The sequence below is a fragment of the Centropristis striata genome, chromosome 17, assembly GCF_030273125.1.
Source record: "Centropristis striata isolate RG_2023a ecotype Rhode Island chromosome 17, C.striata_1.0, whole genome shotgun sequence".
NCBI classification, from domain to species: domain Eukaryota; kingdom Metazoa; phylum Chordata; class Actinopteri; order Perciformes; family Serranidae; genus Centropristis; species Centropristis striata.
In genome coordinates, this window is record NC_081533.1 from 34,836,507 (window position 1) to 34,862,763 (window position 26,257).

Below are 26,257 nucleotides of genomic sequence, written 5' to 3' on the forward strand. Positions count from 1 at the left end.
TAATGTAATGTGTGTGATGTAATGTGAAGTGTGTGATGTAATGTGAAGTGTGTGATGTGTGTGATGTAATGTGATGTAATGTGATGTGTGTGATGTAATGTGTGTGATGTAATGCGATGTGTGTGATGTGTGTGATGTGATGTAATGTGATGTAATGTGATGGGTGTGATGTAATGTGATGTGATATGTGTGTTATGTAATGTGATGTGATATGTGTGTGATGTAATTAATTAATTAAATTAAATCTGATGTGTGTGTGTGATGCAATGTGATGTGTGTGATGTAATGTGATGTGTGTGATGTAATGTGTGTGATGTAATGTGATGTGTGGGATGTAATGTGATGTGTGTGATGTAATGTGTGTGATGTAATGTGATGTGTGGGATGTAATGTGATGTGTGTGATGTATGTGATGTAATGTGATGTGTGTGATGTAATGTGATGTGTGTGATGCAATGTGATGTGTGTGATGTAATGTGATGTAATGTGATGTGTGTGATGTAATGTGATGTAATGTGATGTGTGTGATGTGATGTGGGTGATGTAATGTGATGTAATGTGATGTGTGTGATGTGATGTGGGTGATGTAATGTGATGTGTGTGATGTGGGTGATGTAATGTGATGTGTGTGATGTAATGTGTGTGATGTAATGTGATGTAATGTGATGTGTGTGATGTAATGTGATTTAATGTGATGTGTGTGATGTAATGTGATGTGTGTGATGTGTGTGATGTGTGTGATGTAATGTGATGTGTGTGATGTGTGTGATGTAATGTGATGTAATGTGATGTAATGTGATGTGTGTGATTTAATGTGATGTAATGTGTGTGATGTAATGTGATGTAATGTGATGTGTGTGATGTAATGTGATGTAATGTGATGTGTGTGATGTAATGTGATGTGTGTGATGTAATGTGATGTGTGTGATGTAATGTGATGTAATGTGATGTGTGTGATGTGTGTGATGTAATGTGATGTGTGTGATGTAATGTGATGTGATGTGATGTGTGTGATGTAATGTGATGTAATGTGATGTAATGTGAGCGCTCCATCAAAATGAGTCGGAAGTCGCAGCCGCCCGTTCTTGTAAAAACACGTTTAAACATGAAAAAAGTGATTTTGGGCTGTTTTGGGGTTTTATGCGTTTCTGAATAAATAAAGTCTCAGCTTTAAGACAATGTCAACATTAATATGGAATTCAAATGATAAGTATAGTTTTTAAGCTCTTAAACGTAACGTTGTCAAAAAGATTTTCGCGACACACAGCTGTTTACAGACAGGCTGGATGACGTGGTTCAGATAGTGTTGCACGTCGCTGGCATAAATAGATGGATTAATGTGAGGAGAACATTGAAAACTTTTCAATTTAACCCTTAATAGGGCACTCATTGAAATACTTGCAAATTCCAAATTTCAACCCTAGAGAATATTGGGGGATATTACATACAGCCAGAATGTGTAAAAAAAAAACATACAAAAATAATATTTTGAGAAATACGTTTACGTTTGTCCTGGTGGACAGATAGGACACAGCAGCAGAAGGACCTGGAGAGGTGGAGCTGATAGGAGGGACAGAGAGGCAGGATGTGACGGAGTGAAGCTCCTCCTCCCTCTGTACGCAGATATACAGTGAGGACAGCAGTGAGTCAGTCAGAGCAGAGAGACATGGACATGGATCACCTGGTGGTGGTGCTGCTGCTGCTGTGGAGCTCAGGTAGGACCACTCTTTAACATGATGTGTTATTATTCTAATGATCTGTAGTGAATCTTTAAATCAGAGAACAAACTGCTCACACACACCAACATCAAGCTTTTGATTCTTCTGGTTATTTCATTATTAAGACCAACGTGTTTTCACTTGTTGCCTCCGTCAGGGTCATCATGAACCAGATTACAGACAACATTTAAACAGGGTTGGTATGAAACAGAGAGAAAGTAGATAAATAAGTCCTCACTGTTTCCTGTTCACTCTCCTGCAGCCCAACAGAGCTGCATCAAGTTACAGCTGATGCTAACACACACGTTTCCTGCTGCTGCTTCACATTAAAAAACACCTCAGCTGGACGAACACAAGAGGCTTTTATTGTGAAGCAGCCACAGGAAATACAATGTCTTCATCACTGAGGTCAACAAAACAAACCAGCAGGCATTTTATTCACGTTCCTGTCAGTTTGATATATTGTTTAATAAGTTGACTTTACTTAATTATTGTGATTGTGCAGTACTCAAATTAACCTACATAATTGGATTGTAGTAACTTGTTTATATTGAGTTAGCAGTAATCATATTATCTTAAATAGTTGGATTATAGTAATTTGTTTATATTGAGTTTGCAGTACTCAAATTAACTTGAATGAATTAGATTGCAGTAAATGATTAATCGTAAGCTTCAGTTGCTCATCACTCATAATCATGTCAACTTAATTTTCTTGACCTAAAATAATTCTACACTAGAAATTCCAACAGCACCAGAAACATTGGCTCTTGACAGGCTGAAGAGCGTTTTGTTAATGATTGATATGAAGTAAACAATCAGTAGTTTGACTACAAACATACTTTACACTGGTTTGGATTGTGTTTGCCCAGCTTTACTACCTTCTGAGATCAAACCTACTTTATGTCTTAAATTTATAAATCAAACTATTAAATCCAGGTGTGCCTTCCTACAACAGTCGACCGATGTAAATAAACAGTTTGCCCAATTATGTAAGACAGAAAAAGACAACCCCTGAGCAAAACAAGTCAGTTTTGAATTGACTACATTTTTTGAATAAAACATTAGCTCAAACAATTGAATTAAAACATCTGACCTGGGGACATTTTAGATAAGAAAAGTAGAGAAACAGCCTCTATACAAAAATGGCTTGTAAAAAAAACTATGTTCCTAAAAGAATTACAAAAAGAATATTATAAGAACAAATCTCTCTTTCAGGAAACCATTCTGACTTATTCATTTTGAGTTCTGTAGCTTGTTGGGTGCCTATACTTTGAGAAGCAAAGTAAAATAAAAACATAATGGCAAATGCACATTCACCTCAAACAGCAGGGACATTATTACCATTGAGAGGATTAGTAGCAGAAATCGATGCCACTTTCACCCACAGTCCAAATTCCAATCTTATCTGGCTTCCCCAAACAAAAGCCCATCGTCAAGGCCGTTGTCTGCTAATCTCCCCAGTAGAGCCCTGTAGCGAGATGCTATAATTTTGCTGTACTAAGTACTTGTACTCTGTGCATTGACAATAAAGGGGATTCTGTATTCTGTTCTTGCCCTCTTCAAAATAAGAGTCCCGGAGGTGCTTGCATTACCTGTAGCTGTTATATTGTGGTTTAAGAAACATGCTGCATCAGGTCTGTCAGTTTTTGTCCTGTAGTTCCTTTTTTGGACTTGAAAAGCTCGATGAAGCGTGGTGTGTTGGTCTAGGGCTTCATAGAGGTGTCCTTTCACACCGCTAGTTCGCTTATTTGGTCCGCACCAGGCAGTAAAATTGTTACATTTTAGCATACAGACTGTGTGTGGTCCGCGTTCACACATGCAAACGAACCACATTGGTCTGAATGACGTTTCGCCATTTTCTGGTGCAAATAAGTGCCAGTTTCAACTTTCACAATGGATCGACACGTTCGCACACTGTTTCTTGCACTGGTCCTTGCTTTTTATATCGTCAACATTACCCATTTCTGGCAAAATATCCAGTTCCGGAATGAGTCACAGCTGCAGCTGGAGAACAAGCTTCGGATGTGCAGGGGCATGAGGCTCTACATAGCCTCCTGGACAGTGCTATCGGCATTCTGATGGTGTCTCTCAGGACGGTGCAACACCTGGAAGTCATACTCCGCCAGCTTCTCCAGCCAGGACCTCTGCGGTCGATGGTTGGATAGGGGGTCTGGCCTGCGCAGGTAAGTTGTTGTAACAATGGAGAAAAAGCACATTCCTTTGTGCCCCGGGGTCAAGCAAAGCAGAGATTTTTAGTCCATAAATTGTCACCTGCACACACATTTCCTCCTCCTTGACGTCTAGCACTTACGATCACTGTGCCAGAAGCAGGTGCTGCGGCTTGTGAAAGAGCTGGCGGAATATTTGCTGCAGGTGGTTTGCGTCGACGGGGGGAGGGGTAATTTTTCTGAAAATGCCCAACGCCAGAACAGTTGTGGCAAACAATGTCTCTTATTATGTTAGTTTTGTGGGATCGCCACTGGCTGAGCGATCTTGGCGGCCCATCTGGTTGGTCAGTGCACCCCATGACCACCCTCTCTGGCTCCCCTGAGTGGAGCCCGTTATCATCATCACGTACTGTAGCTGCTCTTGTTTTCTGGTCATTAGCATTGGCAGCACCTGACCGCATTAGCTGTGTAACTGTCTGTGCGGCCTTTCTGGTGGTCTCATACCTGTGAGTTATGTTGTAGGCTCTCGTCAGGGTGCGCGGCTTTTCCTCCAGGAGTTTCTGCACCAGCTCAGCGTTGGCCAGGGCATTGGTAAATATCTCCACACCAATTGCATCCTGCTCTAACTCTCCACGTTCAGCATATGCAATTGAAACTTTTTCATAAATGTCATCTCTCAGTGTGTGCAGGCTTCACCTGGTTTTCTGGTTGTTTGTCTCAGCTCTATGCCAACAGCTACAGCAAGGCTGCCTCAATCTCCTCCACGATGCGCTGATAACTCCACCGAGCCAACTGTGGGCTTTTATGGACAATTGCCCCAGCTGCCCCAGTCAGGCTGAACCTTAGCTGCACGGCCATAGTCTTTTCAGTGCAGCGACTGGCTTCAGCACAGCTCTCAAACTGGTAGATAAAGTCTTTCCATGCACCAGTCCCATCAAACTGACTTGGCCGCAGTGTGGGATCCTCTCTCTCTGTCCATAATAGAATTCATCATCACTGCTGTCTATGGGGCCACTGTGGCGTGGTGGGGGAGGGGGAGGTTCAGTTCTTGGGGTCATGTGGTCATAAGTCTGGCCCTGCACTGCATGGCTTGGTGTTACATGTGAGGGCACACGTAAGGTGATTTGTGACACAGTCTGTAGGTGAAAAGGTGCTTGGGCGCGGGAAACAGGGGTACTGGTGGCAAAACAGTCACTGTTCATTTGGGCGAAGGAGTTAATAATTTGGTCAGTGATGTGGTGGAAAACTGTGGGGAGTAATGGTGTAGCATGCTGCACCGCTGCTTGGGTGAAGGGGTTTATAGATCCCGATGGTGGTGGAGTGAGCAGGCATCCCGTGTCCAGCCGCGGTGGTAACGTGGGGGGCGCTGCTCCATTAGCAGCCTGTCTTAGCTCCATGCTAGTTATGACGGGATTAGTTGGACTCCAGCTGCAGGCGGAGCACCCGCCATCCACCACGTTAGCTCCAAAAGTCACTGTCATGTCAGTCACAAACGGATTCTTGCTGCATCGTGAGTTAATTACCTCCGCTCCGTCACGGCTGGCGGTGTTGTTGTTTTCCGAGCGCGCCACCATTTCGTCTTGCGCTGTGTGGCTACTGTCGCTGCTGAGCGCCGTCTCCTTCTCTGCAGTTTTCTCTTTCTGCTTGCTGAATAAAACAATGTCTCTTACTTCCAGACGATCCCGGACAGCCCCCAGTGTTACCAAACTCAAGCTGGCACACCCTCGAACCGTAGTAGGTGGACCCCCTTTGGAGAGCTCTCTGTTTAGCTCATTCAGGTAACATAAAAATGATCGGGACCACCCACGTCGGAAGAACTGCACTTTTATTTATGAGCACAGCTCGCAGAAGACAAATACAATACTGGCTGCGGAATCGGTCGCACATGTCAGTCTGGTAGAACCCGGATAAACAATACACACACCTTCGCATGCTTGCTAGCGGTGATATTTGAATTTGATTTTATTTACTTTATTTACTCCTCCCTGGCAAGTACACTGTACTACACTACAACAACACCATGCAACGGTTAACCAAAGAGTTAAATATTTACTTATCAAATCAATGTGCAAACACAAGTATTTGAAGGTGTTGAGAGAGCTCTCGTTGACCGTTCGGTCGACCGTTTTGTGTGGAAATCGTGAAGTAGATGAGGATCTGCACATGTCTGAAAGAATGCCCAAAGGCCTCTGGGAACAATAAATGTTTTTTTTCTAACTTCACTTAAGATGGATACATGAAGTAAAGCATGTTTTGTAACTCCAAATTACTACTTACTTATTTAAAAGTAGTGTCCAAAACAAGTGGATGAAAACTGAGTTTGGTTCACATATCATATTTAATTAAACTGGATGTTAGCATTTACAGTGAGTTTGAGACATTTTTAAACAGGGAATAGGTTTTTAATCAGAACATAATTATGTATTAAGATGTTAAAAAACAAATGTGGTTACAAGAGATCAAGATTAAATTTTAAGTTTTAATCCGATTCAGCTTTAATGACCAAGTACATGTTCTTATTCTGTTATAAGCATTCTTTCATTTCTGTCTCAAAATTCAATCATATCAACATATTTCATGAAGATTTTTCTGCAGTTATTAATAACATCTAAAAAAAACCATATAAACGTTTCTGTGAATTCCTTCATAGCGTCATCATTATTACTATGACCACTAGAGGCTGCTGCCTTACAACAAATGTAAATATGGCTGTAAATATGTAAATGTTAATATGTAAATATGGCTCACAAAAGGCTGCTGACAGCTGACATATATGAATGTTTTTGAGAGGTTCCACAGTAACGTGGAAGTTCTAAGACAAGAGTGAATTAACAGTCACTTTCTGGAGGCTTCTTTTCTCTTTTTTCACTAGCATATTTCTGTTTGACAACTAGTTCCCTTACTTCTTTAATTGTTGATGTTCAAACATTTTAAACTGTGGTGGTAATAATATAATTATAATAATAACTACAAAATTTCCTCTGGGGAAATTCTGAAAGGGCCACGGGGGCTACTGTGTGTGTGTGTGTGTGTGTGTGTGTGTGTGTGTGTGTGAAACATGTGTATCTGGAGGAGTGTGCGCGCTTACGCGCATGTGCATGTATCTGTAACTGTGATCACAGCAAAGGATCAAAGGCAATCAGAGCAGAGCAATCAACAGAATTAACTGCCACCAACTGCCAATGTACCGGAACAATGACAGCAGCCAGAGGTTGACAGACTGGAATTTCTGGTCTCGAACAGAAAGCATTTTTGGCAAAACCATAATACCTATCATTGATCCAACTTCACTTTGAGCGTCCTGAGTTCTTCCTGAACGTCTACATATGTTTTCAACACGCACGAACAGCCAATGAGGCTGTTGGTGCATGTTGGTGGCGCATCTGTGCATCCTACGCCCAAACTATAATTCTGACAGCTTTACCAGAGGATTGTGAGTGAGAAGACACATTTTCCTACGTTTCTATGTATAAAAGCGCAGTTTTCAAATTTATTTTTTGACAGTTTTTTCTCTCCCTCTACACTCTGGCGATGATGTCACACACTGTGACACGAACATTCCATGCAATACACACCCATTATAATCTAAGAATTTCTCCAAAAATGATCATGGTCATTGAACAGAGATTGATAAAAAACTATATGACCTATCGAAACGTGGATTAATACACCGATACACAAGACTTGTGTCTGTCTACTGAGAATTATACATTTAAAAATCTCCAATTATTGTTCTTTTTTTCACTTCACATTCACTTCAATGCAAAATTTTGGGCAGTTTTTCGTATTTTGTGGAGAAAAGTAATAGCACACTGATCCCGATCAAACCGTACATTTTGATATGTAATTTGTAGCGGGACGAAATTGTGTCCGGAAGAGGAAGAAGAAAAAATCCACAGTATAACAATAGTGCTCGGTGCGATTGCCTCGTAGCCCTAATCATTAATAGAAATAATGATAATCATTATTACTATTAATAATAATAATAATAATTATTATAATAATAATAGTTATAATTATTATTATCTTGGATAATTATTATTATTATTATAACTTGTATTACCTTGACAAAACAACCTGAGAGAGTTCATTCTGTCCACAGCTCCAATCATGCTGCTTTATTCTGATGTTTATCTTCTGATTTTATTGTCAGGACTCCAGGCTGAAGGAAAACTCAACTCAAGAGGTAAAGAAGACAAATATAAAACAGAGAACAGAGAAATAAATGCACTTCTTTTACTGACGACTCTCTTGTTTGTGTTCAGAGTCTGTCAGGTTGGTGGGAGGAGACAGTCGCTGTGCAGGAACACTGGAGCTGAAACATGAAAGAGAATGGAGACCAGTGGATGGATATTTCTGGACCCTGAAGACAGCAGCAGCTGTCTGCAGAGAGTTAGACTGTGGTTCTGCTGTTTCTGTAAAACAGAGCAAGAAGTCCTCAGAGAGATCTGTGTGGGGGATCAGAGCTGACTGTGTCCAGTCTGGATCTGCTCTCAGGGAGTGTATAGCACCATCAGATTTCACTCCCTTAATCCTGGATCTCACCTGTTTAGGTAATGGACGTAGTCACCTTGACGTCACCCATTGGTTTGTGGACTTCCCGTTTGAATATGTGTATAGTGTATGTTATTTACCTTTAATAACATGAAAATATCATTATCTTGAAATAATGAGATAATTTCATATAATAACATGATAAATACATTGTGCAAACCTGAAAATATATTGTTATAACAATAAACTTATAACTTATTAAACTCCAGATCAAGTAAAATACGAGTCTTGCCATATAATGCGTGTCCACCTAACTTTGTCTCTGGATATCCAGGAGTGAAATGCTTTTACCAGCTCATATTTTAGACTGTTTTGAGAGGACAGTTCATACATTAATACTTACAAGGTCTGAGAAAGGAACGATGCAGATTTCGGCAGGTAATAAAAATATAGTCCCATCTCTGCATATTGCATCCATAACTTTATCTCAGCACATATATTGGGCCATTAGATGGTGTGATTTACATTCATTTAATAACAAGGTAATATAATATATAATATAAATATGTAATATAAAATAAATAAAACTGCTAAAGGAATCAAATGGTATTGTTATAAGCACATATTTGACCGACTTTGACAAAAAAAAAACGCACAGTCTAATAAAAAATTGATGATAAACGATGATAAACGAAAGACATCAGGTTATATATCACCATTGATGAAGCATGCAAAGAGCGTTATATGGTTTTTAATTTGGACTTTACAGGAGAAATCATTGCAATGTAGTTTTTGCTGTGGTGCTCCTGCGAGGGGCAGCAGATCTCTGCAGGCATAACTCAGCAAACACCGGTAGCCAGTGTCTGACAGCAGTGTAAGGTCGTCACCAATCAGCTATAAAAAGGTGAGTAAAATGAAGATGGCCTTGTAGTTCCGGCTCATATTTGGTCAGCCAAGTGTGGAACTTAACATAGAACATTTAACAGTACAAGAAGACACAAGTTGGATGTAACACGACGCAAAAATAACCAGTCAGACGGAGTACAGTGCGTGCCCCATCTAGACCTGAGTACTGCAAGGACACAATTGACCTAAAGGTGTGATCAGCTTTTAGCGTAGTTTAGGAGCTACAGATCATACAACTTTACTTTCATGTCACTATGTGTTCCTGCTACACAAAATGTGTACAAGTCAACAGGTCTGTGATGTTGTGTGGTTTGACAACATTCAAACTTGTTGTTGTTCCAATGTTGGAATTCTGCTCCATCTAGTTTGAATCACTGATTTGTTGTTTCATGACATCTTTCTATTTAGTGTCTGGTGTTTTTTACCTCTCTGTTTCTCTTCTCTCTCCTCTCCAGACTCTGTCAGGCTGGTGAATGGGACCAGTGTGTGCTCAGGCAGACTGGAGCTGAAGTCTGACCAGTCTAACCAGAGCTGGGCCTCAGTGTGTGAAGCTGACTTTGACCAGCAGGATGCAGAGGTGGTCTGCAGGGAGCTTGGCTGTGGGGCTCCTTCAGTCCTCCAGGGGGCGCTCTATGGAGAAGGGGAGGCTCCAATGTGGACCAAAGAGTTCCAGTGTGGAGGAAATGAGTCTGCTCTCCTGGACTGTAGAAGCACAGGATCAGATAGAAACACCTGCTCACCTGGCAGAGCTGTTGGACTCACCTGCTCAGGTAGAAGAGGAGCTGCAGCTTTCATTTGGTTCATTTCTGTTCTCATCAAACTCACTTTATTCTTTTACTGATGACTCTCTTGATTGTGTTCAGAGCCTGTCAGGTTGGTGGGAGGAGACAGCCGCTGTGCAGGAACACTGGAGCTGAAACATGAAGGAGACTGGAGACCAGTGGATAAATATTATTCTGACTGGACCCTGAAGACAGCAGCAGCTGCCTGCAGAGACTTAGACTGTGGTTCTGCTGTTTCTCTAGAAGAGAGATGGGAGTCCCCAGGCAGATCTGTGTGGGGGATCAGCTCTGACTGTGTCGAGTCTGGATCTGCTCTGAGGGACTGTGCATCTTCATCTTCCTCTCGGTCTATCCTGGATCTCAACTGTTCAGGTAAGCCTGTCAGTGACATCATCTATGACATCATGAATGACAGAAATGTTTCCAGTGAGTTCCTTCCTCTGTCACAGTGACAGTCAGTGGTGTATAATGGACTGGACTGTAAACATCCTAAAGTGTACAGAAGTGTTCTTGTTTCTGGAGACATAGACTGCATAGCTTCCCCTGCCAGGACACACCTGGAGGAACCTGTCTGCTTCAGCCAATCACCTCTCTGTATTTACAGATCTGCTTCAGCCAATCACCTCTCTACATTTATAGACCAGTTTCAGCCAATCACCTCTCTGTATTTACAGACCTGCTGCTTCAGCCCAACATCTCCTGGTCCTCCTCCATGGACCCATGAGGCCCAGCAGCAGCATCAGGAGGAGTTTCGGGTTTTCAGAGGCTCCACCTTCACCATCAGCTGCTCCATCCAGCCTAAGTACCCAGGAGGCTCCTTCCAGCTCTCTTTCACCTCCTCCACCTCAGAAATCAACTACACCCAGCCAGCTGTCAATCACTCTGCTGACTTCCTGTTTCCTGCTGCAGAGCCCGCCCACCAAGGAAGCTACAGCTGTGTTTATCACGTCCATGTTTTCTCTCATTACTTCTCCTCTGAGAGCCGTCAGCTCTCTGTCTCTGTTGTAGGTGTTAGGGATTAATAATAAAAAAAAAATCACATTATGACTTTTAGCAAGAATGCTGCCTAGAAAAGTATTTGGCTAAGTATAAAACACATTTATATGCCAGGCACAGCACACAGAAATAAGGAGTATCAAAAGAAAGGACATACTGATAACGCTTTGCACATCGCCACATAATTTGAGGGCAAGCAGATAAAAAACTGATGCACTCCTTGTGCTCCAATTCAAGGCCAGGGGCCCAGGTGGAGATAGACACTGACGAACACTAGACAAGATACAGAAGTGTGCTGTTAGCTTTTTTCCTTTCACAGGGCGGTGACCAGAAGCTGAAGCACCAAGAGGCTAGGACTAGCCTGCGTGCCAACGTAATGGGCGGGCTGAGTCTAAACCATGGCGCTGCCCCAACAGTTTTTGACCAATCAGATAGTCGCATATTCATATTATAAAACTCTATGAAAAAGTAAGTTAGGCATCCTTTTCTGGGAGGTGGTTCCAGCTGACTGCTTAGCAGCCTGTGATTTCTGAACAGAGAAGGTCCATGTAAATGCTCACTCTTTCATTACTGTCTTAAATAAATAGTCAAAAGGATTTTACTCTCCTATCATCTGTTCTGCAAAAAAACAAACTCTAACATAGGTAAGCTGAATGTGTACATGCAGGTTTGTTAAAGATGACAGAAAGATTATAAATCATCTCAAAGTCACCAAAAGGGCCTTATCTATGCATTGGAGGGTTATATTAATAATTTTATTGTTGATAAGGTTGATGAAAAGCTTCAGCTTCAGGCAAAAATGTACAGGTCACAGTGTAAATGTGATAAACCGCATCTCGTTGCCATTAATGGTTCATGATTAAATTAAATATACAGGTCTAAGTTGCATCCGTTTCCAGGACAACAAGCCTTTTAACCATCTTTACCCAAAGTACCTCTCCGTTAGTTTGGTGCTCCAGTATTTACATGAATCATTCAGCACAACATTGCTAACATTTGTTATCTCGGTTATTCACAGATAAGTTAATGAAGATAAGCTCCAAAAGTTAACGCTGCAGCTGCTCCACCAGCAGGTTGAGCTCCACCACCATGTCTCTCAGAGCCCTCACCTCCGCCCAGATGTCAGGTGTGGTTGTCTTTGTGGTCTCCGTCTCCTGAAGCTCCCCCTGAGCTCCTGACCCACACAGAGCCAGCAGCAGCAGCAGCAAACCAACAGCCCTCATTGTTCAGTTCACACGTCTTCACAAAGCTGCAGAGGTCCAGTCGGCCCGCCTTATATCCTCTCCAGACTCCAAGGATCCTGTTTGGGATGACGTGTTCTAGTTTGTCAGATATGATCTGTGTGCAGGTGAGAAGATACCAGCTGCTGCAGGCTGCTGGAACACTTTGACCATGAACGCCTCTCATGCAGTCCCAGCTGTGCATACAGAGTGTTTATTAACACACACACACACACACACACACACTTCTCAATATATTCAGAAATGACAGAAAGTCGTCTCATGGTCCGTATTAAAATAATTAATATAAATCTGTTTTGTTCCTCAGACATTATTTGGTTTCTACCAAAAATAAAAACTGCAAGGTGAGATCAATCTTTTATTATCAGAAGTTATAAATGATAACACAATGACAGTGACTCAAACTGAATATATTTTATTATATAATTATTACTGTCATATATTGATGTGAATCATAATAAACCACTGTGTGTGTTTACATGTGCTGATGTCTGTTACATCTGTCAACTATTGTGTTTTTATTGTTAAAAGCTCAAAGAGATTAAATAAAAGAAATGTGTTCCTCCTCCTCCTCTTCTCCATTCTGTCAATGATTGTTTCATAAAATCAGCAGTGGAAACAAACCTTCACTCATTTCTACCTTTAATCTCACCTGCATTTGTGTGTGTGTGTGTGAGTCTCCTGAGCAGACAGCAGCATGTAAGAGCTGATATCTAGACATTTAACATGGTTTTATTGATCATGATTTTGGTTTTTATCAATAAAACCATGTTAAATGTCTAGATATCAGCTCTTAAATTAAACTTGTATCATCTGTGCTCTTTATATTTATGCAAATAAATGTTCCTTTAGTTGTACCACACATTAAAATGAACAAGAAACTGAAGAAAAAAATGATCTAATAATTGTTCCTATGACTGTATATATTGGAGCTGATTGGGTCCACTGACTCTTCCTCTTGGTTTTTCTGAATGAAAATGAATTTCTGTGTAACAGAACTTTGTGTGATTCTTTGAACCTGCCTTACGTTGCTCCAGCTGGCAGTCGGCTGGTCTCGCTCCATGTTCCTCTGCTACTTCCCATGGCGGTTTCTCTTTGTTTTCTTAATGAAAATCACGTTTTTGTAATAAAATTGACGTGTGACTACATCTTTGGCAGCTTTGATGACAATAAGATGCTCCTGAGTACACTTTGATGCTGATACTTTTGTAGTTTAACTTAAGTTTGAATGCAGGACTTTTACTTGTATTGGAGTAATTTCACAGTGTGGTATTCATACTTTTACTGCATTAAAGGATTGGAATACTTCTTCCACCATTAGATTCTAAGACGAATCCAACCAATTCTTTTCTCGTTATACGTTTGATGGCGATAGAAGCAATTGCCAATTAAACAAACATGGCCTTTGGTGTGTGGTCTAATCCCTTGGCCCTTTGCTGGTCAATGAGTAGCCTTCAAATTGAAGTAATCACTAATTAGACAAGAATCAATTATAATTGGACAACAGATCAGAAAACCAGTCTTTAACTTCTTTAAACATGTTGTCTTTCCCTCTTTTCTGTTGGGTTTCATGAACATTTTACCAGCATCTTGCAGCTCAGAAGCATCTTATGACTCTTTCCACCAACGGGAGGATCTGAACTGGGAACATTCCAGTCCCAGACCAACTCCAATAACCTGGAGGCCGCCTCAGTGCCTAAATGGATCCACACTGGGGAGATTTGTGTCCAGTTGACCTCCTCCTGTCCTTATTCAGCTGAAACATCCCATAGTACATCCTGACCTCACACGGCCCCAGGTTGTTGGGTTATGTAAAGCTTTCTGGGCTGAATTTCTACGATGATTAACTAGTCGTCAGTGGATTTAACAACAATGTTATTTGAGGTTAAGATGAAATGGTATTGCAACAAAGCCAACATGAATACTCATCAGTTGTTGGAGAGTTAGGCTTCTTTTGTCCATATTTCCTCACCAAGTAATTTAACTGACACTCTATAGTCAAGTTTTCATTCAAATGTTAAATAAAAATCCAGAAAATCAGCAAAATAAATTGTTTATGGACACAAGAAGTGAATGAAATAAGAAAAAACATGCCGACAACATGGAAAAATGTATGTTAATCTCATTTATTGAAATCAAGTAACATAACAGCCCTAACAAGTCTAAGCAAAATAAATGTTAAATGCCATCAGCTACGGAAACCCTGAAAGGCAAGGTGAGAAAAAAAAACATTTTCAGGCATTGTTGACCAAGTTTATCTTGTACATACAAGAAAAACTTGCCAAAGGTTTTAGTCAGTTTGGCATGAGGAGTCATTATTTACCTAAGAAAGAACAAACAAAGTGAATCTATATAAAACAGTTGTACAATATTAATATTAGCTGCCAATTTGGCCAGAACAAGTCTATGTTAAACAGATGTACAACATTATAATTTGCTGCCAAGTTGTACACCACCACCAGCTTTTGGTCAGTTAGGTATGAGGAGTCATTTACTCGAAAAATAAGCAAAAGAAACATTTTTCCCAAGAAAATAAAGTTCTGGGCCTGTAAAAGAGGTCAACTAAAGAGAAGGTCAACTAAACACAACTGACCTAACAAAGAAGAAACAAAGGGAACCTATATAGACTGGCTGATAAATCCAAACATTACCAATTAAACTATGAACAACAATCAGAACAAAATCCTTACTCCAACAAATGTTGAGCTTATTTAAACATTAACAAAGAATGAAAATACTTCATATAATGTAAATCAAGAACCAACAAACATACCTAAACAATGAAAGAAGCTCCCCCGGACATGGTGAAGAGTGGTAGAGTCCAATATAAAACTTCTGCTGCTCCAGGTGTCAACCTTTGCCCAGCAGACAGCCAGGAACCAGTCTGGTGGGTGGAATCTCAGACACTGGGGAGCTCAAAAGAAAGAAAAGTTTAGGAACAGACTGTACAAAAGTTGCTTATTGTGCACGCTACAAAAAGAGACCCTGTCACGGTCAAATAGATAATGTGTATATGAAACAAAATCTATGTGTCCTGTAAATTATTAGTACTTAACTAAATGTTTGAAACAGAACCCATTCACGTACAGTCATGGAAAAAAATGTCAGATCACCTTTTTCTTCAATTTCTTGTTCATTTTAATGCCTGGTACAACTAAAGATACATGTGTTTGGACACATAATGATAACAAAATGGCTGATAAGAGTTTAATTTAAGAGTTAATATCTAGACATTTTCCATGGTTTTATTGAATAATTGAATTGAATAATTTTGGTTCTTATCAAGAATGTTTCCATGACTGTAGATGTATAAATTACCAAAAAATGACACAAAATTAACAAATGGACAAATTGACCAAAGAATCTGAGGTAAATGTTCCCCAGCAGAGCAGATTTGGAGCTGATATCTAGACATTTAACATGGTTTTATTAATAACCAAAATCATTACCAAGAAAACCCATGCTAACTGTCTAGATATCAGCTCTTAAATTAAACTTTTATCAGCCATTTTTGTTGTTATTATATTTATCCAAACAAATGAACCTTTAGTTGTACCAGGCATTAAAATGAAGAAAACAAGGTGGTCTAATATTGTTTTCCATGACTGTATAATGTGTGGAAGAAAGGATATGAATGGACTTAAGACAAACTGCATGAACAAAAGAAAATAATGTGCGGATGCAAGAGGTTACCACTTTAAGATGAACTGGAGCCAGGTCCCAGGGGCCAAGGCCTGGCCACCAGGTGAGCTCCCGTCCCGGTCTGGATCCAGGTGCCTTGACGTCCCTTTGGCATGTTTCTCCAGCTGCCTTGGAACTGCATCTATGGGGTTTGAATCGCTCTTAGTCTGGCCCCTCCCCTGGGACCACACGGCCCCCAGGATCATAAGGGCTCACAAACCCCTCCACCACGTTAAGGTGGCGATTCATAGGAAGGGATAAAAAAAAAAAAAAGTTAACATTAGCTGGTACCTACTGCCATTAAAAGGCACTATACTAAACAAATATACAAAGTTAGCATTAGCTTGTACCTTCTGCCATTCAAAGGCACTATACTAACCAAATGTACAAAGTTAGCATTAGCTTGTACCTTCTGCCATTCAAAGGCACTATACTAACCAAATGTACAAAGTTAGCATTAGCTTGTACCTTCTGCCATTCAAAGGCACTATACTAACCAAATGTACAAAGTTAGCATTAGCTTGTACCTTCTGCCATTCAAAGGCACTATACTAACCAAATGTACAAAGTTAGCATTAGCTTGTACCTTCTGCCATTCAAAGGCACTATACTAACCAAATGTACAAAGTTAGCATTAGCTTGTACCTTCTGCCATTCAAAGGCACTATACTAATCAAATATACAAAGTTAGCATTAGCTTGTACCTTCTGCCATTCAAAGGCACTATACTAACCAAATATACAAAGTTAGCATTAGCTTGTACCTTCTGCCATTCAAAGGCACTATACTAACCAAATGTACAAAGTTAGCATTAGCTTGTACCTTCTGCCATTCAAAGGCACTATACTAACCAAATATACGAAGTTATTAGCTGGTACCTTCTGCCATTAAAAGGCACTATACTAACCAAATATACAAAGTTATTAGCTGGTACCTTCTGCCATTAAAAGGCACTATACTAACCAAATATACAAAGTTAACATTAGCTGCTAAATTAGGCCATGACAATTCCACGTTAAGCAATACACAATGCACATTTTAGCTGCTGACTTTGGCCATAGCAGGGGCTATACAAACCAACCAACCATAGTTTTATTAGCTGCCGTTTGTCCACCACACATTTAGTTCAAATTTAACAATGTCAACACTATTAATTGCTATATTTAGTCTTTAGACCTACTATGACATGCTGTATAGAAGAAGGCGAGGTCCTAGGATGGCTGTACCACACAGGAGCTCCAAGATTGTATCCAACAGGTCAGAGGACTTCATGACTCACCTTCTAGTTCCTCCCCTTTTAAAATTCAACATTGTCCACCACAGTAGTAACATAAAGTTAAAGATATTGCAATTGCTGAACAGCTGATGCTACGCTGCCAGGAATGTCCAAAAAAACAAAACAAACCTTGGAATAGTTTGAATAAGTGAATACCAATTTTTAAAAAGTTTGAAACATTCATTCATTGAAGAGCTGACACTACACTGCCCTGGTGGCTTGAAAAGGGCAAGAAAGTTGAAGTAAAAGTGCATGTTTGAGGAGAACTGATGATAAAATGTGAAGACAGAGGTCCAAATTAACAGAGCAATGCATCAAATACAGAGATACTGTTGCAAATATGGGCAGTTGTCTAAAACCTTGCGTCATGGTTAAGAACTTGTGATAAAACACAGTAGAAGTATATAGAGAGGTGAGCAACACCAATCAGAAATGGACAGATGTCCCAAAAACAGCTTATGAGCAACACACCAATCACAAATGTGGAGAAACTGATGTAAATGAAAGCAGCTGTCTAAAACCATGCATTATGGTTGAATAGAACTTGTGAAAACACAAAAGCAAGATGTCGCATGTAGATAGTAGCATGTAGTTACAGATGTTCCCAAAACAGCTTAAGAGCAATGCATTAATCAGACAGATTTAAATATAGGCAGTTGTCTAAAATGCATTATAGTCGAGTAGAACTTATGACAAATAGTCTGTGGAGAAAGAGTTCCCAAAAACAGCGTAAGCAACGCATCAATCAGCAACAGATTCTGAGGGAAATGTAGGCTGTTCAAAAGTGCTGAGTCATGGTTGAGAAAGCAGTAAAAACAATAACCCACAATAGCAGTATGTGGACACAGATATCCCAAAAACAGCTCATCAGCAACACATACATCAGAAATGGAGAGAAACAAATGAAAGCAGTTGTCTAAAACCATGCATTATGGTTGAATATAACTTGTGACAAAACACAATAGGAAGATGTCATATGTAGGAAGTAGCATGTAGAGACAGATGTTCCCAGAATAGCTTAAGAGCAATGCATCAATCAGAAACAGATACTGATGTAAATGTGGTATACAAGTGCTGAGTCACGATTGAGAACTGGCGATAAAAACACAATAGTAGTATGTGGAGACAGGTCCCCAAAGGGCTTGAGGGCAATGAATCAATCAGAAACAGATACTGATGGAAATGTCGGCAGTTGTCCAAAAGTGCTGAGCCATGGTTGAGAAAGCAGTAAAAACAATAACCCACAATAGCAGTATGTGGACACAGATGTCCCAAAAACAGCCTATGAGCAACACACCAATCATAAATGTGGAGAAACTGATGTAAATGAAAGCAGTTGCAAAATGTAGTTGAGTAGCACTGGTGAAAAAACATGATAGTAGCATGAAGGGACAGATGAGCAACTGATGAAAATGTATGCAGTTGTCTATAAGTACTGAGTCATGGTTAAGGAATACTAGGGATATCACAATAGTATGTGGAGACAGAGGTCCCAAAAATAGCGTAAGCAATGCATCAATCAGAAACAGATGGAAATATAGACATTTGTCGAAAACCTTGTGTCATGGTTGAATAGAACTTGTGACAAAACACAACAGCAGGATGTGGTATGTAGATAGTAGCATGTAGAGACAGATGTTCCCAGAATAGCTTGAGAACAGCATCAATCAGAGACAGATACTGATTTAAATGGTGACAGTGGTATAAAAGTGCTGAGTCATGGTTGAGAACTGGCAATAAAACACAATAGTAGTATGTGGAGACAGAGGTCCCCAAAGCAGATCGAGAGCAATGCTTCAATCAGCAACAGATGCTGATAGAAATACAGCCATTTGTCGAAAAAACGTTTGAGACAGCGGTCCCAAAAACAGCGTAAGCAATGCGTCAATCAGAAACAGATGGAAATATAGACATTTTCAAAAACCTTGTGTTGAGTACAACTTGTGATAAAACACAATAGCAGTATGTTGAGACAGAGGTCCCAAAAACAGCTTAAGAGCAATACACCACTCAGAAATGTAGAGAAATGTAGAGCATGTGTATGAGGTAATATATTAGTCACTTACTATGAGATGCTTGACAGAAGGAGGTGAGGTCCTAGGATGGCTGTCCGAAACAGAAGGAGCTCCAGGATTGTATCCAATCAGTCAGAGGACATCAACTGGATCAAAAACTTGGCTTCATGAGTGACTTTCTTGTTCCTCTCCTTCTGGAATACAACAAAAAATTAGCTGACAAATGTGGTCAAAACAGGTGTATGTTAACCAGTTGTACATCATTTATATTAGCTGTTAATTTTGTCCCAAACAAGTATATGTTAACCAGTTGTACAATATTAATATTAGCTGCTAATTTGTCCAGAACAAATGTATGTTAACCAGTTGTACAATATTATTAGCTGCTAATTGGGCCAGAACAAGTCTATGTTAACCAGTTGTACAATATTAATATTAGCTGGTAATTTGGCCAGAACAAGTCTATATTAAACAGCTGTACAACATTATAATTAGCTGCCAATTTGGCCCAAACAAGTCTATGTTAACCAGTTGTACAATATTAATATTAGCTGCTAATTGGGCCAGAACAAGTCTATGTTAACCAGTTGTACAATATTATTAGCTGCTAATTGGGACAGAACAAGTCTATGTTAACAAGTTGTACAATATCAATATTAGCTGCTAATTTGGCCAGAACAAATGTATGTTAACCAGTTGTACAATATTATTAGCTGCTAATTGGGCCAGAACAAGTCTATGTTAACCAGTTGTACAATATTAATATTAGCTGGTAATTTGGCCCAAACAAGTCTGTTAACAAGTTGTACAATATCAATATTAGCTGCTAATTTGGCCAGAACAAGTCTATATTAAACAGCTGTACAACATTATAATTAGCTGCCAATTTGGCCCAAACAAGTCTATGTTAACCAGTTGTACAATATTAATATTAGCTGCTAATTGGGCCAGAACAAGTCTATGTTAACCAGTTGTACAATATTATTAGCTGCTAATTGGGACAGAACAAGTCTATGTTAACAAGTTGTACAATATCAATATTAGCTGCTAATTTGGCCAGAACAAATGTATGTTAACCAGTTGTACAATATTATTAGCTGCTAATTGGGCCAGAACAAGTCTATGTTAACCAGTTGTACAATATTAATATTAGCTGGTAATTTGGCCCAAACAAGTCTGTTAACAAGTTGTACAATATCAATATTAGCTGCTAATTTGGCCAGAACAAATGTATGTTAACCAGTTGTACAATATTATTAGCTGCTAATTGGGCCAGAACAAGTCTATGTTAACCAGTTGTACAATATCAATATTAGCTGCTAATTTGGCCAGAACAAGTCTATATTAAACAGCTGTACAACATTATAATTAGCTGCCAATTTGGCCCAAACAAGTCTATGTTAACCAGTTGTACAATATTAATATTAGCTGCTAATTGGGCCAGAACAAGTCTATGTTAACCAGTTGTACAATATTAATATTAGCTGCTAATTTGGCCCAAACAAGTCTATGTTAACCAGTTGTACAATATTAGCTGTTAATTTGGCCAGAACAAGTCTATATTAAACAGCTGTACAATATTATAATTAGCTGCCAATTTGGCCCAAACAAGTCTATATTAACCAGTTGTAGAACATTATAATTTGATGCTAAGTTGTCCACCACCACCAGAAAAAGAACAAATCAGTAAGATTAGCTGCTAACTGCTGGCAACACAAAGGCTAAAATGGAGGGATAATGACTGTCAGCTGTGTTAGCTGCTAATGCTAATCCTCAAGGCCTCACGGCATGCTGGAGGATCCTGACCAGCACAAACAACTTTCCTCTTCAATTTCAATCAGTTTCATATATTGAAGTAAAAATATTTAAACTTACCCATTTAGTTAAGGCAGGAATGAAGGAGTCAGTTCAACTTCAAACAATGATGGTGCAGTCAAAGAGAGGGAACAGGTAGGCAGCACAGGTAGCCACTCCCAGAAACACACCCTTCAGTCATGGTGTTGGATGTTTTTTTATTTTTTTTATTTCAAACTGGTAGTGGTGAACCACATCTGAAAGTATGGATTATAACATTCACTCTGATATATGACAAGTCTATGATATATCCTTCCAGCAAAGAGTTATTAGGGAAACTGTATTACTTATAGTAGTACCCATGATGCTTTGCAGCCGCTGGAGCTTCCAATCCCACTAATTAGGAACATTTTGGGAAATTTACCTGCATGAATCCCCCTTCCACTCTCTATCTCTGTCACTACCTCATAAAGCAGAAAAATGTCTTCAATTACTTGTGAGGATCAGAAACATTGACTTTCCAAAGTGGCTAAAAAGACACACAAGCACCAAAAAAGACACACAAGAACCAAAAACGACACAAAATGACCAAAAAACATAAAAAGACGCACAAGGACCAAAAAAGACACAATATAACCAAAAAAACATAAAAAAGATACAAGATGACCAAAAAAGACACGAAAAGCCACAAAAGGACCAAAAAGACACAAAATGACTAAAAAAGACATAAAAAGACACACAAGGACCAAAAAAGACACAATATAACCGAAAAAACATAAAAAAGATACAAGATGACCAAAAAAGACACGAAAAGCCACAAAAGGACCAAAAAAGACACAAAATTACGAAAAAAAGACATAAAAAGAGACACAAGGCCCAAAAAAGACACAATATGACCAAAAAAACATAAAAAAGATACAAGATGACCAAAAAAGACACGAAAAGCCACAAAAGGACCAAAAAAAGACACAAAATTACGAAAAAAAGACATAAAAAGACACACAAGGCCCAAAAAAGACACAGTATGACCAAAAAAACATAAAAAAGATACAAGATGACCAAAAAAAGCTGCTCATAATTTTGCATTGAAATGAATGGGACGGCCGACAAAAAATGAGCGAAAAATAACAATTGGAGATTTTTAAACGTCTACTTCTCCGGCATAATTTCACCTAGAGACTCCGTTTAAACTTTAAACAGTAGACACAAGTCTTGTGTATCGGTGTATTAATCCACGTTTCGATAGGTCGTGTAGTTTTTTACCAATCCCTGTTCAATGACCATGATCATTTTTGGAGAAATTCTGAGATGTGTGTATTGCACAGAATGTTCGTGTCACAGTGTGTGACGTCATCGCTCAGAGTGTAGAGGGAGAGAAAAAATTGTCAAAAAATAAATTTGAAAACTGCGCTCCAGGCCGCAAATTCCACTCTACAGAAATAATTTACACATAGAAACGTAGGAAAATGAGTCTTCTCCCTCACAATCCTCTGGTAAAGCTGTCAGAGTTATAGTTTGGGCGTAGAACGCACAGATGCGCCACCAACACCACCAACAGCCTCATTGGGTCCCATATTAAAAACGCACTTTGTCATTTGACAAAAAAAACAAAACAATAACATTTTAGTTTTAAAAAAATCCTTTCTCAATATAGCCCTTGTAAGTATGTAGTTCCTGGGGTAAATCTCAATAACTTTAACTAAGGTGAATTCACTTTGTTATTTTCCATATGAATAACAAGAACATTTTAGTTTTAAACAAGTTTTACAATATTTAAACATGTCCTGTACTCTGTGGATGCAAACAGAATACAGCCCTTGTATGTATGTACTGGAGATCCCAATAACTACATACCTTTAGCAACAATGGAAACAATGCACAGTTTAAACCAATAAATTCAGGGGGAAGTACAACACACTTTATTTTACTGTTTGTTAAACCTCAATGATACAAACAATTTACCACGGTGAGAACGCTGAATCTACAGGAGCTGTTAGGGTCATACAGTGTAGGAATCATGGTGATTATACAATTTTTTACAAATATTAGTGTTGTGGATTAAAATACAAAATACAAAAGAAGGTATAAACACTCTATGTATTAACCTTTAAATGCTGTGATTTTGTAGTTGTATTAATATTCTTGCATCTTAAACTTGAGAACTTCTTTCTTTAACTCAACATTATTCTCTGTTCATGTGGTTTCCTGCTTCCTTCTTTTCTGTCACTCCAACAATCAACCTGTTTGTCTTCCCCAACAGTTTCTCTGTGTCACCTTCCAGTCCCTCAAGTTCTGTCTGTCTTTCTATCAGGCACCATTTGTAATTAGAGATTATTCCTTTCAGCTCTAAGTATCCTGGTGAACTGATGCATCCTTGAAGTTCACCCTTGTCTTTTAAATCTTTCTCCACTGACTGAAGCTTCTCCTCATTCTCCTCCACCAGCTTCTCCACCTTCTGATGATGCTGTTTCAGTTGATCTCTCACCTTCTTCAGTTCCTCTTTCTGTTGCTCCAACATGTCTTTATGTTCTTCATCTTTCCTCTGTAATTCTTCTGACATTTTTGACATTTTCTCCTCAAAGTCCTTAATCTTCTCACCCTGTTCCATGAGCTGCTGTTTTTCTTCATGCAAGGCCCTCTCTGTTTCTGTTTTTGATGAAGACACAAAAATTACTTTTTAGTGTGTAAGTGTTTCTCTGTTGCAGGGTCTTTTGAATGGAAAAGGTGTTAATATTGGACAGGACAGACAGACACTGCTGGAACTAAAACACTAATTACTTCTCTTGTAAACCTCAATTACAATACAAAGTAATTCAATTCAAAACATTTGCAGTTTTATAGTTTCTTTTTAAACCCTTCAAAATCAGCACAGCCACTAAAAAGGTAATATATCTTGAATTTTAGATCATTTGACATGAGTTTAACCTCTTTAACCTTTCAGACATTTTATAGAGAATTGGTGTTTGTGGGCAGTGGGTGTTTAGGGAGATAGCAGCTCAACAATAAAGCTCAGCTCTGTGTGTCAAGTTGTTCTTGTCAAAACTCTCTAATAAACATGACTTCATCAATTAAATAAATATGTATTAAACCTACTAAGGTGCACTTCTGTTCTGCAACCTGCTGAGAAACCAACCTGGTCTCACAGGAATCCGTGAAATTGCCACGGATTTGCTTAACTCAAAATCCGTGAAATAGCCACGGATTTGCTTAACTCAAAATCCGTGGAATAGCCACGGAATCACTCAAATTTCCATGAAACTGACACGGATTTGGCTACAATGCAAGTTAATGTGATCAAAATCCATTTTTATGCAGAAACTAAGTCAAATATTGATTTTTTCACTAAAAATGAGAGAACTGTCCGCCATGTTTTTTGTTCTGACCGCCGAAACCTTGAAAGTCACGTGACTTGGAACAAACCAATAGCCACAATAACTCTGTTTCCATTAATACAAACTAATTTATAACTTACGGATTCTGTCTCGCCTCCATCTCCATCCAGCAAAGACAACTGCAAGAACACACGTGAAACAAGCCACCAAGCTGACGGTGATACAAGCTGCAGAACTACAAGCCACGAAGAAATCATCTGAAATGATAAAACAATTATATATATTTATTAGGGTTGGGACTCAATTAAAAAAAAGAATCTAATTAATTAGAGGCTTTGTAATTAATTAATCAAAATCATTCGCATTTTAATCGCATATAAATATTTGACCTGAGAACAGTAAGAAGTATTTTTTTTCACATGGATTTTTAGTATACCATTGAATAATGACTGAATACATAAGCTTAAGCAACAAAAATATTGTTTATTTTTGTTCAAGTCCAACAGACCAGTGCAATTTTTGCCATTAAGTGTAGCAATAGCATATTTAGAAGTAGAAAATTTCCTCTGGGGAAATTCTGAAAGGGCCACGGGGGCTACTGCCGGTGTGTGTACACTATGATGAGATTCTTCAGAGATTTATAACGATGCCCTTTAACCTCAAAGTGTGTGTGTGTGTGTGTGTGTGTGTCCACGCGTGTGTTTGAAGCATGTGTATGCATGTGTGAGGACTGTGCGCGCTTACACGCATGTGTGTGTGTGTATCTGTAACTGTAATCACATCAAAGATCAAAGGCAATCAGATTAAAGCAATCAACAGAATTAACTGACACCTGTTCCGGCATAGTGACAGCAGAGGTGGACAGACTGAAATTTCTGGCCTCGAACAGAAAGCATTTTTGGCAAAACCATAATACCTATCATTGATCCGACTTCACTTTGAGCGTCCCGAGTTCTTCCTGAACGTCTACATATGTTTTTTTTTAAGAAAAATGAAAAAATAGCTTTGTTAGAGCGATCTACAAAAACTGTTAAATGTCTCTTTTTCTGAAGTCTTTCTGCGTTTTTAATATGGGAGCCAATGAGGCTGTTGGTGGTGTTGGTGGATCATCTGTGCGTCCTACGCCCAAACTATAACTCTGACAGCTTTACCAGAGGATTGTGAGGGAGAAGACAAATTTTCCTACGTTTCTATGTATAAATTATTTCTGTAGAGTGGAATTTGCGGCCTGGAGCGCAGTTTTCAAATGTATTTTTTGACAATTTCTTCTCTCCCTCTACACTCTGGCGATGATGTCACACACTGTGACACGAACATTCCGTGCAATACACACCCATTATTATCTCAGAATTTCTCCAAAAATGATCATGGTCATTGAACATGGATTGATAAAAAACTATATGACCTATCGAAACGTGGATTAATACACCGATACACAAGACTTGTGTCTACTGTTTAAAGTTCAAATGGAGTCTCTAGGTGAAATTATGCCGGAGGAGTAGATGTTTAAAAATCTCCAATTATTGTTCTTTTTCGCTCATTTTTTTTCGGCTGTCCCATTCATTTCAATGCAAAATTTTGGGAAGTTTTTCGCGACTTAGTCGCTCAAGTCTCATCAGCTTCTTCCTTCATGTTCACTGTGGTTTGTTGTTGTCTCAACTCATCAACGCTAGTTGGTGCTCCAGTATAATCGGTCCTCCTGAAACTCACCCAGTGAGAAACGTTCCGCGGTGCAAAAATAAGTGCAATTTTTTTTGATGTGTTAATTTTTGTGTAATAATTAATCTTAATTAACGCGTTAAAGTCCCGGCCCTAGTATTTATATCAAGTTATTACTCAGCTGTTTAAAACTGA

General features: G+C 39.1%; 1 protein-coding gene and 1 long non-coding RNA gene across 3 annotated transcripts; one reads left to right on the plus strand and one right to left on the minus strand.

Annotated features, from left to right (window-relative positions):
* Positions 1–1,593: 1,593 nt before the first annotated feature.
* On the plus strand, positions 1,594–11,660 carry LOC131989138 (scavenger receptor cysteine-rich type 1 protein M130-like). 2 transcript variants are annotated; one of them, XR_009395935.1, is made up of 7 exons: positions 1,594–1,715; positions 8,040–8,072; positions 8,152–8,439; positions 9,742–10,056; positions 10,150–10,440; positions 10,743–11,076; positions 11,123–11,660. XR_009395935.1 is itself a non-coding variant. In XM_059354335.1 (6 exons), the coding sequence occupies exons 1-6, from the start codon at positions 1,667–1,669 to the stop codon at positions 10,790–10,792; spliced, it is 1,026 nt and encodes a 341-aa protein (XP_059210318.1). In that variant the 5' UTR covers positions 1,594–1,666; the 3' UTR covers positions 10,793–11,660. The 2 variants fall into 2 exon arrangements, 1 of the variants encoding a protein (XP_059210318.1); XM_059354335.1 differs by having other exon boundaries at positions 10,743–11,660.
* A 2,755-nt stretch (positions 11,661–14,415) lies between these two features.
* On the minus strand, positions 14,416–15,723 carry LOC131989151 (uncharacterized). The gene is made up of 2 exons (XR_009395936.1): positions 15,079–15,723; positions 14,416–14,508 (listed from the first exon to the last, which is right to left on the minus strand). It is a non-coding gene; the product is annotated as an uncharacterized LOC131989151 (long non-coding RNA).
* Between the last annotated feature and the right edge of the window lie 10,534 nt (positions 15,724–26,257).

Excerpts from the sequence above, each read along its gene's own strand:
- LOC131989138 (XM_059354335.1), top strand. The coding sequence starts at position 1,667 with ATGGACATGGATCACCTGGTGGTGGTGCTGCTGCTGCTGTGGAGCTCA. Across the intron at positions 8,073-8,151 it reads AGGAAAACTCAACTCAAGAG|AGTCTGTCAGGTTGGTGGGA; the intron begins GTAAAGAAGACA and ends GTTTGTGTTCAG. Across the intron at positions 10,057-10,149 it reads TGTTGGACTCACCTGCTCAG|AGCCTGTCAGGTTGGTGGGA; the intron begins GTAGAAGAGGAG and ends GATTGTGTTCAG.